This window comes from Berghia stephanieae, chromosome 12, assembly GCF_034508935.2.
Source record: "Berghia stephanieae isolate SIO BIC M18660-M18661 chromosome 12, UCSD_Bste_1.3, whole genome shotgun sequence".
Lineage (NCBI taxonomy): Eukaryota > Metazoa > Mollusca > Gastropoda > Nudibranchia > Aeolidiidae > Berghia > Berghia stephanieae.
Window position 1 is genome coordinate 39,589,106 of NC_088371.1, and position 17,500 is coordinate 39,606,605.

Below are 17,500 nucleotides of genomic sequence, written 5' to 3' on the forward strand. Positions count from 1 at the left end.
CCTTCGCATCACCAAAGACCGACAACTCTGAGAACAATACATATCTCAAGTGACGTAGTTACGTGCCCATGAAGTAAACACCACCAAACACCTACAGACATACCCGCAGACAGGACCAGGCCAGACAAGACCACTGACGACAGGCTTTCTGAATCATTACAACTCTTGTATTCCATAGATGAACAGCTCACGACAGGCTTTCTGAATCATTACAACTCTTGTATTCCATAGATGAACAGCTCCCGCAAAGGACGTAACGATCATCTCAGCTATATTTCACTGGTCTATTCTAACCACAGACTAAGTTTAAGTTCATCTCTTTAAAGACAAGGCGATTAATTTTTCATAGCGGATCGGTTATAACAAAAACCACTTAATCTACATTTCCTTCAAATCGGATATAACGTTTTATTAATTATTTTGTTATGTAAAGAATTATTATTTTTTACTTAAGGACTATTATTCTTAATGTAAATTGGAATAACTTGAATCCATTTTGGTTTAGCATTGGATAAACATATTATAGTTGGTTGCTGACAATTTAGTGTTATGCGCATCGGTCGCTTTGTAATATATATATAACACAGTAGAGCAACTCTTAGCAACTCTCAAATCAGTGTTGTATTCTATAAGGAAATATTCACTGTCGTCTTTGATAATTCAGTCTTCATCATGGAGTTCAACATTAACCCAAACTTCGACGCTGTGTACGCTACGCCCGATGACGTCACAACGTCGTCAATTCCAGCCAATGAGAGCGCTCCGTCCTCCATCCTCAGTCACCTTGGTAACCGCGGCGGCGGTTGCTACGTCAACGGGACGAGGGATTACGAAGAGTTCTACTCGATGGCCCAGTTCATCACCGGTTTAATCATCTATCCGATTCTGTGCATTATTGGAATTATCGGGAATTCCCTGTCACTCATCGTGCTCAGTCACCGTGACATGGCCACGCCCACTAATGTTTATCTCATGGGTAAGTTGAATAAATTCTATTTTTTTCTCTCTCTTACTGTCGTCTATCTCTATCGATGGAATCTGAGAGAATCGGATGCATGCCGTCATTGCCAAGGAGGTCCTGAGACAATGGACCACATCGTCATCCACTGCCCAGTGACAAGCCTATCAGGAGGCTACGAGACAGCCTATAAGGCAGGAAAAGAACTTGAAGAATGGATTAAAAGATTCAAAATAGAGGTGTAGCCATTCGATACTACTCTATCTCTATCAATATATCTATATATAGTGACTATTCTTGCTGCGGGGCGAAGTGGCCGAGTGGTTAAGGCATTGCACTGTGATCCGGATGACCCGGGTTCAAGCCCCGCTTCAGGCAGTTTCGTTTTGTTTTCCCTTGAGCAAGATTATTAACCCCCAATTTGCTCACTTGGACAACATGGATGGTGATTCCTGTTGACATCAGACATCTTGTTTGATGAGTTATCTATTATATTCCTACGTGGAATGCCAAGGCGACGATATCTTATGATATCGTGGCGCAAAAGGCATGTTTTTTTATTCTTGCGTACTCAGCCAGAAATTTAAAAAAAAAAAAACAATAACAAAACAAAACAAAAAAAAACAACGTATTTGAAATTTTGGTCATAAAACCTGTCCTTCAAATACCAATCTTATGTTGTCAAAAGCTCTCAAACCTGGGAGTTTATTGAAATGATGGTGGGAAGGGGGGGGGGGGCGACATTAAAAATGATGAAATTTGACCCAGTTGGCTAAAATAAGATTTTGGTGGGATGTTGTCATGTGACCATTTGTCTGCATAAATATTAGTTTAGCATGAAAACTTCAACTTCGGTGTTTTTCTACTCAAAATAACTTGTTGAGTGGTCAATCGAATCGATACATATTTGAAAGACAAGTTTTCTGGCCAAACTTTTAATTTTGGTTGGGTTTTGATTTTATTTAAAAATAATAAATGAATAAATAAATTAAAAAAAATAATTTAAGGGGCAGCGTGGCTCAGTGGTTAGGTCTTTGCTTCCTACCCGAAAGGTACCGAGTTCAATCACCCGCCGCTGCGTTGTGTGGCCTTGAGCAGGTCACCTCGCCCTAGCTCACTTTGCGGTACTGCTCTGCGGCTGGCGCCTGGGTTATTCCAGTATTCCCTTGGAATAGACCCTAAAGACACATTTTCCCTTGGGGATGAATAAAGGAAATTTTTTTTGGCTTTTATTCAAGAGTATGCAGGATTCTTCCTTTGTATCCGATGCTATCACGTTTGGAGATTGTCTCTGTTTAATTTCCACGAGGGACACGAACTCTTAAACCTTTCCTCACCAGCGATTATCATAATTTTTCCCAAAATTTCACACCCACCCAACACAAAAATAGTTTGATTTTTTTTGTCTTACTCAAAGAGAAAAGCAACAGCTACATTCTATGCATAATTTTGATTAGCAAAATGAATTCTACAATACAGTGTCACGTTTTTATAGCTATAATTAAACATTTGTCTTTACATTTTGTGATTTACAAAAGAAATCTGAATGATAAAAGTGCTGGTTGGATCGTAACGAATGGGATGATATTTCTGTTGTTGATAAGGAGAGGGTTACCGCCCATAGGAAAATCGTCACATTCGTTAGGATACAACCGACAATTTTCTCATTCTGATTTCTCTTGTACATCACACAATCTATAGAAATGCTTTGATGACAGCTATAAATACTAAACACTGTGTTGTAGACATCATTTTGCTGAACAACATTCTGTATAGAATGTACTTGTCACTTTTTTATTTGAGTAAGAAAAGTCTATTTTTGTGGTAGGTGGGTGTGATTTTTTGGGGAAAATTCTAAAAACGTCTGGTAAGGAGAGAGTTAAATCCCTCGGATGTAGTTGTTGCTCAACACACACACACACACACACACACACACATATATATATATATATATATATATATATATATATATATATATATATATATATATATAATGCCAATGAAGACGAAAACCAAAGAAACATATGTCTTGGACACATATAAGTGAGTGATACAATTTGTATTCTATATTAGCTCTAACCATCATTATCGAGCACTTCCGTACCTACAAGTACCCACCAACAGTCTCTCTCTCTCTCTCTCTCTCTCTCTCTCTCTCTCTCTCTCTCTCTCACACACACACACACACACACACACACATATATATATATATATATATATATATATATATATATATATATATATATATAATATTGGTTAGTTTGATTGTGTATGTATTTTGCGTACCTATTAAAAAATCCAACATCAATCTACGTAGTCATCTCACCATCCATCAAATCACATCGGATGTTACGATACGACAACTGTTTCCTTTTTTCTGTCTTAGCAATTGTCAGTAATGCCGAGATGTCTGTAGAAGATATGGCACTCCTTTGCAAATCTACTGACAGAGGAAGCGTGTTAAATATCGTGGAGTCTTTATAACAATATTATTTCTTATCTTCCCTGTCTTGTCTTCCTCCATCTGTGTCTGTCTAGATCTACTTCCTCATCTTCCCATTGCATTCTCATTCTATCTTTGCTGTCCCCGTCGCCTTTCTGTCTATCTATCTATCTATCTATCTATCTATCTATCTATCTATCTATCTATCTATCTATCTATCTATCTATCTATCTATCTATATATATATATATATATATATATATATATATATATATCTGTCTGTCTCTCAGGCTGTCTATCTATCTACCTATCTATCTATCCGTCTATCTATCTATCTATCTATCTATCTATCTATCTATCTATCTATCTATCTATCTATCTATCTATCTATATATCTGTCTGTCTGTATGTCTGTCTCTCTATCCATCTATCCATCTAACTAGATATCTATCTATTTATCTATTCATGCGGTTATGTGGTCTAGTGGTATGATACGCGCTTTCGGATCGGAAGGTTCTGGGTGCGAACCTTGTTCGGCGCATGGTTAGTTGAGTCCTTGAAGAAGGATCTTTACTCACACTCTCTCGCGTGTAATTAGGTGAAAAATGAGTACCGGGCCGTTAACAACGTTGTCTCTGTCGGAAATATTGTAATATCGCCAGACAGGCGTCATGTCCCGTCCTAAATGTTAAATGTTGCTTTTGGTCAGGGACCCCTTGTAAAGCGCTTTGAGCACGTTTAGTGGATATTGCGCTATATAAAAACCCTCAAAAAACACATTTTATCCATCCGTTTATCCATCTATCTATCTATATGTCTATTTACAAAACTATCTATTTGTCTATCTATCTATTTACATATCTATCTATTTGTCTATCTATTTACATTTCTATCTATTTGTCTATTTATCTATTTAAATATCTATCTATTTGTCTATATATCTATTTACATATCTATCTTTTTGTCTATCTATCTATTTGTCTATCTATCTATTTACATATCTATCTATTTGTCTATCTATCTATTCACATATCTATCTATTTACATATCCATCTATTTGTCTATCTACCTATTTGTCTATCTATCTATTTACATATTTACCTATTTGTCTTTCTATCTATTTGTCTATCTATCTATCTACCTATCTATCTATTTGTCTATCTATCTATTTACATATCTATCTATTTGTCTATCTATCTATTTACATATCAATCTATTTGTCTATCTATCTATTTACATATCTATCTATTTGTCTATCTATCTATAATCTATCTATTTACATATCAATCTATTTGTCTATCTATCTATTTACATATTAATCGATTTGTCTATCTATCTATTTGTCTATCTATTTATTTGTCTATCTATCTATTTGTCTATTTATCTATTTACTTATATATCTATCTTTTTGTCTATCTATCTATTTGTCTATATATCTATTTACATATCTATCTATTTGTCTATCTATCTATTTACATATCTATCTATTTGTCTATCTATCTATTTTTCTATCCATCTATTTGTCTATCTATCTATTTACATATCAATCTATTTGTCTATCTATCTATTTGTCTATCTATCTATTTACATATCAATCTATTTGTCTATCTATCTATTTACATATCAATCTATTTGTCTATCTATCTATTTACATATCAATCTATTTGTCTATCTATCTATTTGTTTATCTATCTATTTACATAGATATCTATTTGGCTATCTATCTATTTGTCTATCTATTTACATATCAATCTATTTGTCTATCTATCTATTTACATATCAATCTATTTGTCTATCTATCTATTCACATATCAATCTATTTGTCTATCTATCTATTTACATATCAATCTATTTGTCTATCTATCTATTTACATATCAATCTATTTGTCTATCTATCTATTTACATATCAATCTATTTGTCTATCTATCAATTTGCATATCCATCTATTTGTCTAGGACGTGCATTCTCTAATGTCGTAAAACTGAAAGTAGGTTTGGCGTCGACAAACAATAAAATCTGTTTAATATTTAAATCTCTCACATTACTGATCATTTTCAGTATTTCCTAACATGCCATGCCTTCCTTAAAAGCTTTCTCACCAAAACCTTGAATTGGATTCAGTAGTCTGATGTCTCGTCGCCCATCAACGGCGGCCATCGTGGTTCTAAACAAAGAAAATCGGCACTTTTTATTATCCATGCTGGCTAGAACTTCTCATATGTCTTCTGATCAGAATGTGTAAAAATCAAAACATGATCAATTTTATGAGGTTTTTTTCCCTCTGGTTACGCTTTTATGCTCGTCGGAGAAATATTCTATGAGGTCGTCCGCCATTGTTCCGATAGTTTAGAGCCAGTTACTAAGTTACCATGCGTCATTACGAGGGAAATGACGTTACGACTTTGAAGCGTATTAAACAAAGATTATTCTGCAAATTTGTGATATACAAAATAATTCTGAGCTAGAAAAATATCTAATGTGCTATAACAAATGTGACGATTGTTATGTAGTTGGTAAGGAGAGAGTTAGGGCACATGGCGTGTTAAAAGTTATAAGAATAAAAACCTATACTAGCACCGAGATGACTTAACTCACTCAATCCTAGAGGTTTTTGCTGCTTTTCAAAATTAGAAAAAAAAAATGTATTAAAATGAGCAATAACAAAGCTAGTTTTATTGAACTACCATTAACGTGTGAAAATTAGAAATATTAGCTTTGATAATACTCAGACAAATGTAATAAATAGGCATGGGGTAAAAGTAACCCCGGGAAAACTACGGATATTGTCGGTGTTAGGGTTGAGTGGGAAACTACGGATATAGTCGGTGTTAGGGTTGAGTGGAGAAACTACGGATATAGTCGGTGTTAGGGTTGAGTGGGGAAACTACTGATATAGTCGGTGTTAGGGTTGAGTGGGGAAACTACAGATATAGTCGGTGTTAGGGTTGAGTGGGGAAACTACGGATATAGTCGGTGTTAGGGTTGAGTGGGGAAACTACGGATATAGTCGTGTTAGGGTTGAGTGGGGAAACTACGGATTAGTCGGTGTTAGGGTTGAGGGGGAAACACGGATATGTCGGTGTTAGGGTTGAGTGGGGAAACTACGGATTTAGTCGGTGTTAGGGTTGAGTGGGGAAACTACGGTATATGTCGGTGTAGGGTTGAGTGGGGAATACGGTGATAATCGGGTTAGGGTTGGTTGGGATTAACTACGGATATAGTCGGTGTTAGGGTTGAGTGGGGAAACTACGGATATAGTCGGTGTTAGGGTTGAGTGAGTTACGACGATATCGTGTTAGGGTTCGTGGTTAAGGGTTGAGGTGGGAAAGTACGGGAATAAGTGTATAGGGTTAGGTTGAGTGAACGACGGATAAGTCGGTGTTAGGGTTGAGTGAGTTGAACTACGGATTAGTCGGTTTGGGTTGTAGGGATTAGATGGGGTAACTACGGATTAGTCGGTGTTAGGGTTGGTGGGGTAAACTGGGAATATCGGTGTTTGGGTTGAGTGGGGATACTACGGATATAGTCGGTGTTAGGGTTGGGGGGAAACTACGGATAAGTCGGTTGTAGGTTGATGGGGAAACTACGGATATAGTCGGTGTTAGGGTTGAGTGGGGAATGGAAGTCGGGATTATGGTGGTGGGTTAGGGTTGATGTCGGTTAACGGTAGGTATAGTCGGTATAGTGGTGTTAGGGTGGGGATAACTACGGATAAGTCGGTGGTTAGTGGCTCGGATAGTTTGGGTTGAGGGAAACTACGGATTAGTCGGGTTAGGGTTGAGTGGGGAAACTACGGATATAGTGGTGTTAGGGTTGGTAGGGTGACTACGGATAAGACGGTGGATTGAGTGGTGACTAGGATATAGTGTGTTAGTATGGATAGTCGGATTAGGTTAGTGATGTTAACGGGATTGAGTGGGGAACTAGGATTAGTGGTGGGTGAATGGGGAAATAGATAGTTAGGTGGTGTAGGGAATATGGGTAAACTACGGATATACGGTGTTAGGGTTGAGTGGGGAAACTACGGATATAGTGGTGTTAGGGTTGGGTGGGGAACTACGGATATAGTCGGTGTTAGGGTTGAGTGGGGAAACTACGATATAGTGGTGTTGGGTTGAGTGGGAAACTACGGATAAGTCGGTGTTGGGTTGAGTCGGTAACTGTATAGGGTTGTTGGGTAATCGGGGAATAGTCGGATTATGGTTGGTGGTTAGGTTTGGTGGGTGAAATAGGATAAATCGGTATAGCGGTGAGTGGGGAATGGTAACTACGGATTAGGTGTGTTGGGTAAGTCGGAAACTACGGTATAGTGGTGTTAGGGATAGGTATACGCGGATATCGGTGTTAGGGTTAGTGAGTAACTACGGATATAGTCGGTGTTAGGGTTGTGGGAAAGTAGGATATATCGGTTAGTGGGTGGAACTACGGATAGTCGGTGTTAGGGAGTAGGGAAACTACGGTTAGTGGGTTAGGGTGAGGGGAAACTACGGATATATGGTGTTAGGGTTGAGTGGGGAAATCGGGATCGGTAAGTCGTTTAGGGTTGAGTGGGGAAACTACGGATATAGTCGGTGTTAGGTTGTGAGATGGATATAGTCGTGTAGGTATGGGAAACTCGGTTAGGTGGTGGGAGAGGGAAACTACGGTATAGTGGTTGAGGTGAGTGGGGAAACTACGGATATAGTCGGTGTTAGGGTTGAGTGGGGAAACTACGGATATAGTCGGTGTTAGGGTTGAGTGGGAAACTAGGAATAGTCGGTGTATAATCGGTTAGGGTTGGTGGGGAAACTACGGATATATCGGTGTTAGGGTTGAGTGGGGAAACGACGGATATACGTGTTAGGTGGTGGAATAGGATAGTGGGTGTTAAAGGTATGGGAAATATGGTGTAGGGTTGTTAGGTGAGTACGGAAAGCTGTAGGTTGAGTGGGTTAGAGGTTGAGTGTGGTTAGGACGTGAACACGAATTCCGTGTTAGGGTTACGTGGGAAATCGGATATATCGACCTAACGATAGTGGGGAAACTACGGTATATCCGGTGTTAGGTTAGATAGGAAATCGGATTACATCGGTTAGGGTTGGTGAGAACTAGGATATAGTCGGTGTTAGGGTTTGAGTGGAAACACGGATAATCCGTTTAGGGTTGATTGGTGGGATGAGGAATAGCGGTATGTGGTGGGGAAGTAGGATACTACGGTAGGTGAGTGTGTGGGAGATGGATAAACTCGGTAAGTGGTTAGGGTTGAGTGAAACTACGGATATAGTCGGTGTTAGGGTTGAGTAGGCAACTACAGACTAATAGTCGGTTATGCGTTGATCGGAACCTAAACGATATATCGTAGTTGTCGACAACCAATCACGTGTTAGGTTGAGTGGTACCCGGATATACCGTGAAGGTATGATTGCGGAATTCCCGCATAAGTCCTACCGCTAGTGGGAAACACGATATAGTCGTGTTGGGTTGAGTGGTAACTACGGATAAGTCGGTGTTAGGGTTGAGTGGGGATCGGAAACGACGGATATAGTCGGTGTTAGGGTTGAGTGGGAAACTACGGATATAGTCGGTGTTAGGGTTGAGTGGGGAAACATACGGATATAGATCGGTGTTAGGGTTGAGTGGGGAAACTACGGATATAGTCGGTGTTAGGGTTGAGTGGGGAAACTACGGATATAGTCGGTGTTAGGGTTGAGTGGGGAAACTACGGATATAGTCGGTGTTAGGGTTGAGTGGGGAAACTACGGATATAGTCGGTGTTAGGGTTGAGTGGGGAAACGACGGATATAGTCGGTGTTAGGGTTGAGTGAGTTAACTACGGATATAGTCGGTGTTAGGGTTGAGTGGGGAAACTACGGATATAGTCGGTGTTAGGTTTGAGTGGGGAAACTACGGATATAGTCGGTGTTAGGGTTGAGTGGGGAAACTACGGATATAGTCGGTGTTAGGGTTGAGTGGGGAAACGACGGATATAGTCGGTGTTAGGGTTGAGTGAGTTAACTACGGATATAGTCGGTGTTAGGGTTGAGTGGGGAAACTACGGATATAGTCGGTGTTAGGGTTGAGTGGGGAAACTACGGATATAGTCGGTGTTAGGGTTGAGTGGGGAAACTACGGATATAGTCGGTGTTAGGGTTGAGTGGGGAAACTACGGATATAGTCGGTGTTAGGGTTGAGTGGGGAAACTACGGATATAGTCGGTGTTAGGGTTGAGTGGGGAAACTACGGATATAGTCGGTGTTAGGGTTGAGTGAGTTAACTACGGATATAGTCGGTGTTAGGGTTGAGTGGGGAAACTACGGATATAGTCGGTGTTAGGGTTGAGTGGGGAAACTACGGATATAGTCGGTGTTAGGGTTGAGTGGGGAAACTACGGATATAGTCGGTGTTAGGGTTGAGTGGGGAAACTACGGATATAGTCGGTGTTAGGGTTGAGTGAGTTAACTACGGATATAGTCGGTGTTAGGGTTGAGTGGGGAAACGACGGATATAGTCGGTGTTAGGGTTGAGTGAGTTAACTACGGATATTGTCGGTGTTAGGGTTGAGTGGGTTCTTGGTTTCTTAATAGTTCACTAAGTGAAGCCATACAAAAGCTCAATAACAACAGATCGCCGGGTCTAGATGGTGTTAGAGCAGAAGAACTAAAATGCCAAATTTCGAAATACGTGTTTTTGTTCCATAATACAGAACGTAACTTGTTAATGGAGACTGTGTCTATTCTCTTGGAGGCAGCCCTGGACATAAAAGATTGACAGAAATCGCCACAAGAAATCGAATAGTCTGGAAGGAAATGGGTCATAATGTTATATTGTTCCATATCCTGAAGAAGAAGAAGTAAAAAAAAACAACACATTTTTAACTATTTTTGACCAAAAATTTCGGCTTCCAAAATTAAAAATGGCCTTCAACGTGTCCGGAGAAGCAGGGGGTCCCGATAGCTCAGTTGGTAGAGCACTCGCGCTTCACACGACGTAAAGGGACCGAGAGGTTTTTCCCGGGTAAAGTCGACATATTTTTATTTTCTGAGCCCCCTTTCTACCCAGCTTAGAGAATGGGTAGCTTGTTTTGTTAATTCTGGCGGAAAGTACTTTGCGTACGACAAGCGTCCTGTCCGAAGGGTAGCAAGCATTTTGCTATTGTCCGTTTCACGCTAAAGAAATGGCTCTGAAGGAAGATCCAACTTGTCATAAACTCTCAACCTGGGAATTACTGGTTCGAGGGTTTTTTTTTCAAAAATAGTCTATTTCGTCTTTCGAGTTTTGAAGGACGAATTTTCTGGCTAAATTATTAAATTTTTATTCTAGTAATAACTCTTTATTTTCCATAACATGGAAAATCTTTAGTGGTTAACATTGCTCTAGCAAACATAATAAACATTAATAGAAATGTGTGGATTTTATGATAATATTACGCCCTTCATAGGAAATATTCTTCACAATAAACACACAATTATTGACAATATCAGATTGACAAAATAGGGAGGCTGATTTTCTGTGATGAACTTTTTTTCTTGATTTTTCTGGCACTGTCCCAAGCACATACTTTCAAATCTGTATCTTACAACTCATGTCTTTGTTATTATAATTTGCCATCCACGTTTATGAGTAATTCTCACTAAACTGTATCAATCAGACTATAAACGTTCAAGGTTAGACATAGCTGTGTGTGTTGGTCTGTTATATTTCTGGATGACAATTTTGTGAGGTTGTTAACCAAGCGCACAGCATCTATATTTGTTTTGTTCCTTCGTATCAATTCAATCTCAAATGACTTTACCAGTACCTAATGACCATGAACTCAATTTACTATGTTTTATTTATGACGTAAACATGAAATGACCATGAACTCAGTTTACTATGTTTTATTTATGACGTAAACATGAAATGACCATGAACTCAGTTCACTATGTTTTATTTATGACGTAAACATGAAATGACCATGAACTCAATTTACTATGTTTTATTTATGACGTAAACATGAAATGACCATGAACTCGGTTTACTAAAATGTTCTATGACGTAAACATGAAATGACCATGAACTCAGTTTACTATGTTTTATTTATGACGTCAACATGAAATGACCATGAACTCGGTTTACTAAAATGTTCTATGACGTAAACATGAAATGACCATGAACTCGGTTTATTAAAATGTTCTATGACGTAAACATGAAATGACCATGAACTCGGTTTACTAAAATGTTCTATGACGTAAACATGAAATGACCATGAACTCGGTTTACTAAAATGTTCTATGACGTAAACATGAAATGACCATGAACTCGGTTTACTAAAATGTTCTATAGAAATTATCATTTGACCGACTAAATTGGAAACATCATGAGTTTAATCAAACAAACATCGAAGTCAATGCTCTGATTGTATTCGATTCTAATCCTGTTTTTTGGTGCCATTTGTGGCTATGTGGTCTAGTGGTATGACACTCACTTTCGGATCGGAAGGTCCTGGGTTTGAGCCTCGCTCGGCGCATAGTTGAGTCCTTGGAGAAGGCTCTTTACTCACATTCTCTCACCGTACTCAGGTGTAAAATGAGTACCTGGCCGTTAACAGCGTTGTCTCTGTCCCAAAAAATTGTAATATCGCCTGACAGGCGTCATGTCTTGTCCTACAAGTTATGTGTTGCTGTTGGCCAGGGACCCCTTGTAAAGCGCTTTGAGCACGTTTAGTGGATATTGCGCTATATGAAAGCTCAAGTTTGTTTTTTATTTTTTTTTTTCAAGCTCAAGCTCAAGTTGGCAGGATTTGGTTGGGTGTGTTGGTCATAATTGGTTTGATTTCATTGATATCGGATCATCGTATTGTGTGACTTTAATTTGACATAATGTCATAACGCAGCCTAGTAAGTAAGCTTGTAAACACAACACGCAATGGCCTTGGGCCGATGTTTTGGGAATGAGATTAGCGGAAGAGTAGCGTCGCTTGATTGGAGGTCACCCAAGTCTGTGACGTCACCGGTGGAAAAGTTATTAGAGAGAGAAAGTCATGTTGGTTGTGCGCATGCGTCTCTCGTCCTTTAAAAAAAATTACTTATAGTAATGATGATAATGGTAAAGGTAATGATAATAATAATAATAATAATAATAATAATAATAATAATAATAATAATAATAATAATATAATAATAATAATAATAATAATAATAATAATAATAATGATAATAATAATAATAATAATAATAATAATAATAATAATAATAATAATAATAATAATAATAATAATGATGATGATGATGATGATGATGATGATGATGATGATGATGATGGTGATGATGATGATGATGATGATGATGATAATGATAATAATAATAATAATAATAATAATAATAATAATAATAATAATGATAATAATGATAATAATGATAATAATGATAATAATAATAATAATAATAATAATAATAATAATAATAATAATAATAATAATAATAATAATAATAATAATAATAATAATAATAATAATAATAATAATAATAATAATAATAATAATAGTAATGCATGCTTATCATCGTTGTTGCTTTCATGATTTTTTTATTGTCATTAATATTTCATTGTACTATCAACTTTGTACATTTATGATTCATTTCACCATGACCAATTTCCAATTACCAGTATTCTATGATAGTATTTTTCGATTTAACATTGTATCGTATTGATACATTTTTCCTGACATTCAAAGTTGTGTAAAACTGTCTGTAAATGATACTATACAAGCTATATGAGATTCTGTAATTATAAACTATTGTATAAGGCATTTAAAGGATAATTCCTATTAAGCATTTAGAAAGATAAGATAAGATAAGATATATTAAGATCAGAATACTCAAACATAACGTTATTACACCCTCTGACCCAAAGTTTGTGAGCTAGATATTATGGGATAAACGATCTTTGATATGATAATAAATACCTGCTTCGCAGAGCATCTAGTCGAAAGGTGTGTTGTGACGATTCTACCAGGCGGGTTCGCGACGGTGCACGAATGCGGACCGGACTTTGCTGATTGGGTCGATTGTCATAACATAATAGTGTGAACCATAAGAAGCAGCTGCTGCCTGGCAAAGTAGATAGAGCAGAATATTGATCGACATACGATAAAGTTCAGGACAGAATCCGTCGGATGGTGAAAAGGTTTGAACTTAGATATTGCCAAGTTTAGTTATTAGACCATTTTTTATAGATAGTATGCGCTTGGCTAAGAAGCTCATAACATTGCCATCCGGAAGTATAACGGAACAACACACAAAAATGTATGTATCCATGAACGTTTATAGTCAGGTTAATACAGTTCAGTGAGCAAAAATCAATAACAAAAATCCTGAATGACGTCATCTTCGAACTATCTATATTTTAAAAAAAAATCAAAAATGAGTTCTTGTCAGAAATGATTAAATCAACCCTTTTTGAACATATTCGGGAAATATTGAGGCTTAATTTCACTTCTGAATATTTTTTTACACCTAGTGAAGTTGAAAAAGTATGAATTTTGAGAAAAGTTGCTGGATACTTTTTCCATACTTCATAACTTCATTAAAAAAAAACCACCCGATTTACTTCAAATAAAGATTAAAATGCTCTGGGGAGCATGCTATTTTAGAAAATGTAAATCAAAAATTTTCACCTTCCGACTGATTATGTCCTGCGGCTATGTGGTCTTGTGGTAGGACACTCGCTTTCGGGTCGGAAGGTCCTGGGTTCGATCCTCGCTCAGCGCATAATTGAGTCCTTGGTGAAGGCTCTTTACTCGCATTCTCTCACCGTACTCGGGTGTAAAATGAGTACCTCGCTGTTAACAGCGTTGTGTCTGTCCGAAAAAAAAATATTATCGCCTAACATGCGTCATGTCCTTTCCTACATGTTAAATGTTGTTGTTGGCCAGGGACCCCTTGTAAAGCGCTTTGAGCAGGTTGAGTGGATATTGTGCAATATAAAAACTCAATTTAATTGAGGTCATGAACTGACACATATTATTCAAATTTTAATAATTTGGCCAGACAATTGGTATTTCAAATATCGATCGGTTTAAATGATCCTCATTTTGGCAAAAACTCTCCAACCTGGCACTTTAATGAAGACTTCGTAAAGTCCCAGGTTTGAGAGTTTTTACCCAAGATGGGGGTCACTTAAATCGATCAATATTTAAAGGACGAATTTTCTGGCCAAATTGTTAAAATTCGTGTTTTTCTAAAGTGCGGCAATGAAATGGTTAATAAATATTGTTCTACCTGTGTTATCTCACACCCAGTGTCGAATTTAACGTGTTTATATTAATGCGTGTTTGTCCTGGCCTCAAGTCGCAGAACGCATGAAATTTGATCGTCAAACAAGATTCATTATTCACCTTGAGGGCGGTAGAGATCTCGCTTAATTAACTAATTCAACCCTAACACCGACTATATCCGTAGTTTACTCCATGCCTATTTATTACATTTTTCTGAGGCAAGTTATAGGCGTAGTATCAGAGCTAATGTTTTTAGTTTTTACATGTTAATGGCAGTTGAATAAAACTATCTATGTACATGCACATTTTAATACATTTTTTTCCAATTTGGAAAGTAGCAAAAAATCTCTAGGATTGAGTGAGTTAACCCTTTACAAGCAGGTTTAACTCTAACTGGACAGACGCCAAATAGCAACTGTTATTTATCAAAGTAAAAGAAACATCGATGCGACACTTATTTGCCAAATCGCATTCTTATCTTCTCAATCACTCTCTCTATCTCTCTTCTCTCTCTACTCTTCTCTCTTTCTCTTCTCTTTTCTCTCTCTTCTCTCTCTATCTCTCTTTCTCTCTCTCTTCTCTCTTCTCTCTCTTCTCTCTCTATCTCTCTCTATCTCTCTCTTCTCTCTCTCTCTATCTCTCTCTTCTCTTCTCTCTCTCTCTCTCTTCTTTCTCTCTCTCTCTTCTCTCTCTCTCTTTCTCCTCTCTTTTCTCTCTCCTCATCTCTTCTATCTATCTATCTGTCTTTCTCTCTCTTTCCCCCCCCCTCTCTCTCTCTTTCTCTCTCTCTCTCTCTCTCTCTCCCAGTATGTGTGTGTGTGTGTGTGTGTGTGTGTGTGTGTGTGCACTGTATAATAATATATCATTTCACCATTGTAGCTTGAAAAACAATCAGAGAAAATAAATACATGATTGGGAATACAATCAGCATCGCCTGTAAAGGGTTAACAGGGAAATACAAAAACGACACAGCAATGTGCGCCGTTTTGCAATCCAATCCTTTGTTAGAGCAGGTAAAATAATGATAAAGTCATGAAAATGTGTGTGTGAAACAGTGCTAGAAAAAACAGTTTGAAAATCATAGACATTAAAAAAGAAACATCAAAAATAAATAAATAAATAAATAAATGAATAAATACATAAATAAATAAATAAATAAGTAAATAAATTAGTAAATAAATAAATAAATAAATGAATGAATACATACATAAATAAAAAAAATAGAAAACAAATCAGAAAACAAAAAAGGAAAAAGGAAAATATATTTTTTTAAACAAAGAAAAATCAACCTTCCTTGACAATAGAAACGAACCTTATGTTCAATCGCCAGTCGAGCTCGTCTGGTCTGAGTTTATTTTTATTACTTTAGGGGTAGTTGATTTTTCATTTTCTAGTATTTTTCTCTCTGTCGTGTCTGGCGCTGTTTCAAACACACGTTTTGCTATTTTTATCTTAAAACTATGTCTAGTACCTGCTGCCTAATTTGTCATAATATTATTGATAGACTGTATTGTGGTTGGCGCTCCATCGTACACTTATTGATGCTAGGCGTTTAGCAAAAATACTTATAACGTCCGCCAGTCGAATATGGATAGAACAAAGATGACGTCACTCAGGTCTTTGTTATTGTTTTTACCATCCGCGTTTTTTGAGTAATTCTTACTTAACTGTATTATCCAGACTATAAACGTTTAAGGTTACACATAGTTTTGTGTGTTGGTCCGTTATGCTTCCGGATTGTAATGTTGTGAGCTTCTTAGCCAAGGGCATGCCATTGTTCCGATAGTTCAGAACCAGTTACTAAATTACTATGCGTCATTACGAGGGAAGTGACGTCACGACTGTATAAGCCTATTAAAGATAAAATAAATATGGTGATCACCCCCAGTTTCCTGCAATGAAATTGAGGACATTTGAGCGGCATGTCACTGCCGTACTTCGAAAAATCACGAATTAAAAAATTTGGCCAGGAACCTCGTCCTTCAAATATCGATCGATTTAGCTCTCTCCTTACCAGCTATTTTTTAGAATTTCCACCGAATAGTCACACCCACCCAGCACAAAAATAGACTTTTCTTACTCAAACAAAACAAAGTAAAAGTCAGCTTTACAACACAGTGTTTAGTATTTATAGCTGTAATCAAAGCATTTGTTTAAATTTTGTGATGTACAAGAGAAATCAGAATGAGAAAATTGTAGGTTACATCGTAACGAATGTGACGATTTTCATATGGGTGGTAAGGAGAGGGTTAAATGACCCTCATCTTGGCAAAAACTCTCAAACCTGGGAATTTACGAAGTTTACTTCTTTTTTATGCAGCTATGTGGTCTAGTGTCTATGACATCGCGAGTAGATCGGAAGGTCCTGCGTTCGATTCGTTTTGTGTGTTGACCCGTTATGTTGTGAGCTTCTTACTATCTATATATTTATTTACAAAATATAAACTTTTAATCCATTTTTCTCAATTTGAATAAATAAATGTTGAGATAAAACCAGTTAATTTTCAGACCACGAAATGAAGACTGACATTGTTTGAACATCAAAGTTTGTGTTTATTGTTGTTATTGTTCTTTTTTTTAATTTGATATTAAAAAGACATTTTAGCAAAACTCGGTACACAGACGTTCTCCAGAATTGAAAGAAAACACTAGAGGAAATTGCAAGCATGATGGGCAGTCTGAACATTAAAGATTGTCTGTTATGGAGAGGCATTCTATTCGTTGCAGTTTGCATGTCTACCAACAATAAATGTACCTTCTTCTTCTTCTTCTTCTTCTTCTTCTTCTTCTTCTTCTTCTTCTTCTTCTTCTTCTTCTTCTTCTTCTTCTTCTTCTTCTTCTTCTTCTTCTTCTTCTTCTTCTTCTTCT

The 17,500-nt window shown here is 37.2% G+C and overlaps 1 protein-coding gene across 4 annotated transcripts in view; it reads left to right on the forward strand.

Moving 5' to 3' along the window:
• The window catches only part of LOC144957899 (uncharacterized), a 369,376-nt gene that overhangs the window by 243,812 nt on the left and 108,064 nt on the right, over positions 1 to 17,500 (forward strand). For all 4 annotated transcript variants that reach the window (XM_078889432.1, XM_078889431.1, XM_078889434.1 and 1 more), the window contains 2 exons: positions 1 to 143; positions 197 to 976. The exon at positions 1 to 143 is cut by the window's left edge and continues 24 nt beyond it. In XM_078889432.1, the coding sequence (XP_078745558.1) occupies positions 673 to 976 (304 nt within the window). In that variant the 5' untranslated portion in view covers positions 1 to 143; positions 197 to 672. The remainder of the gene's footprint in view (positions 144 to 196; positions 977 to 17,500) is intronic.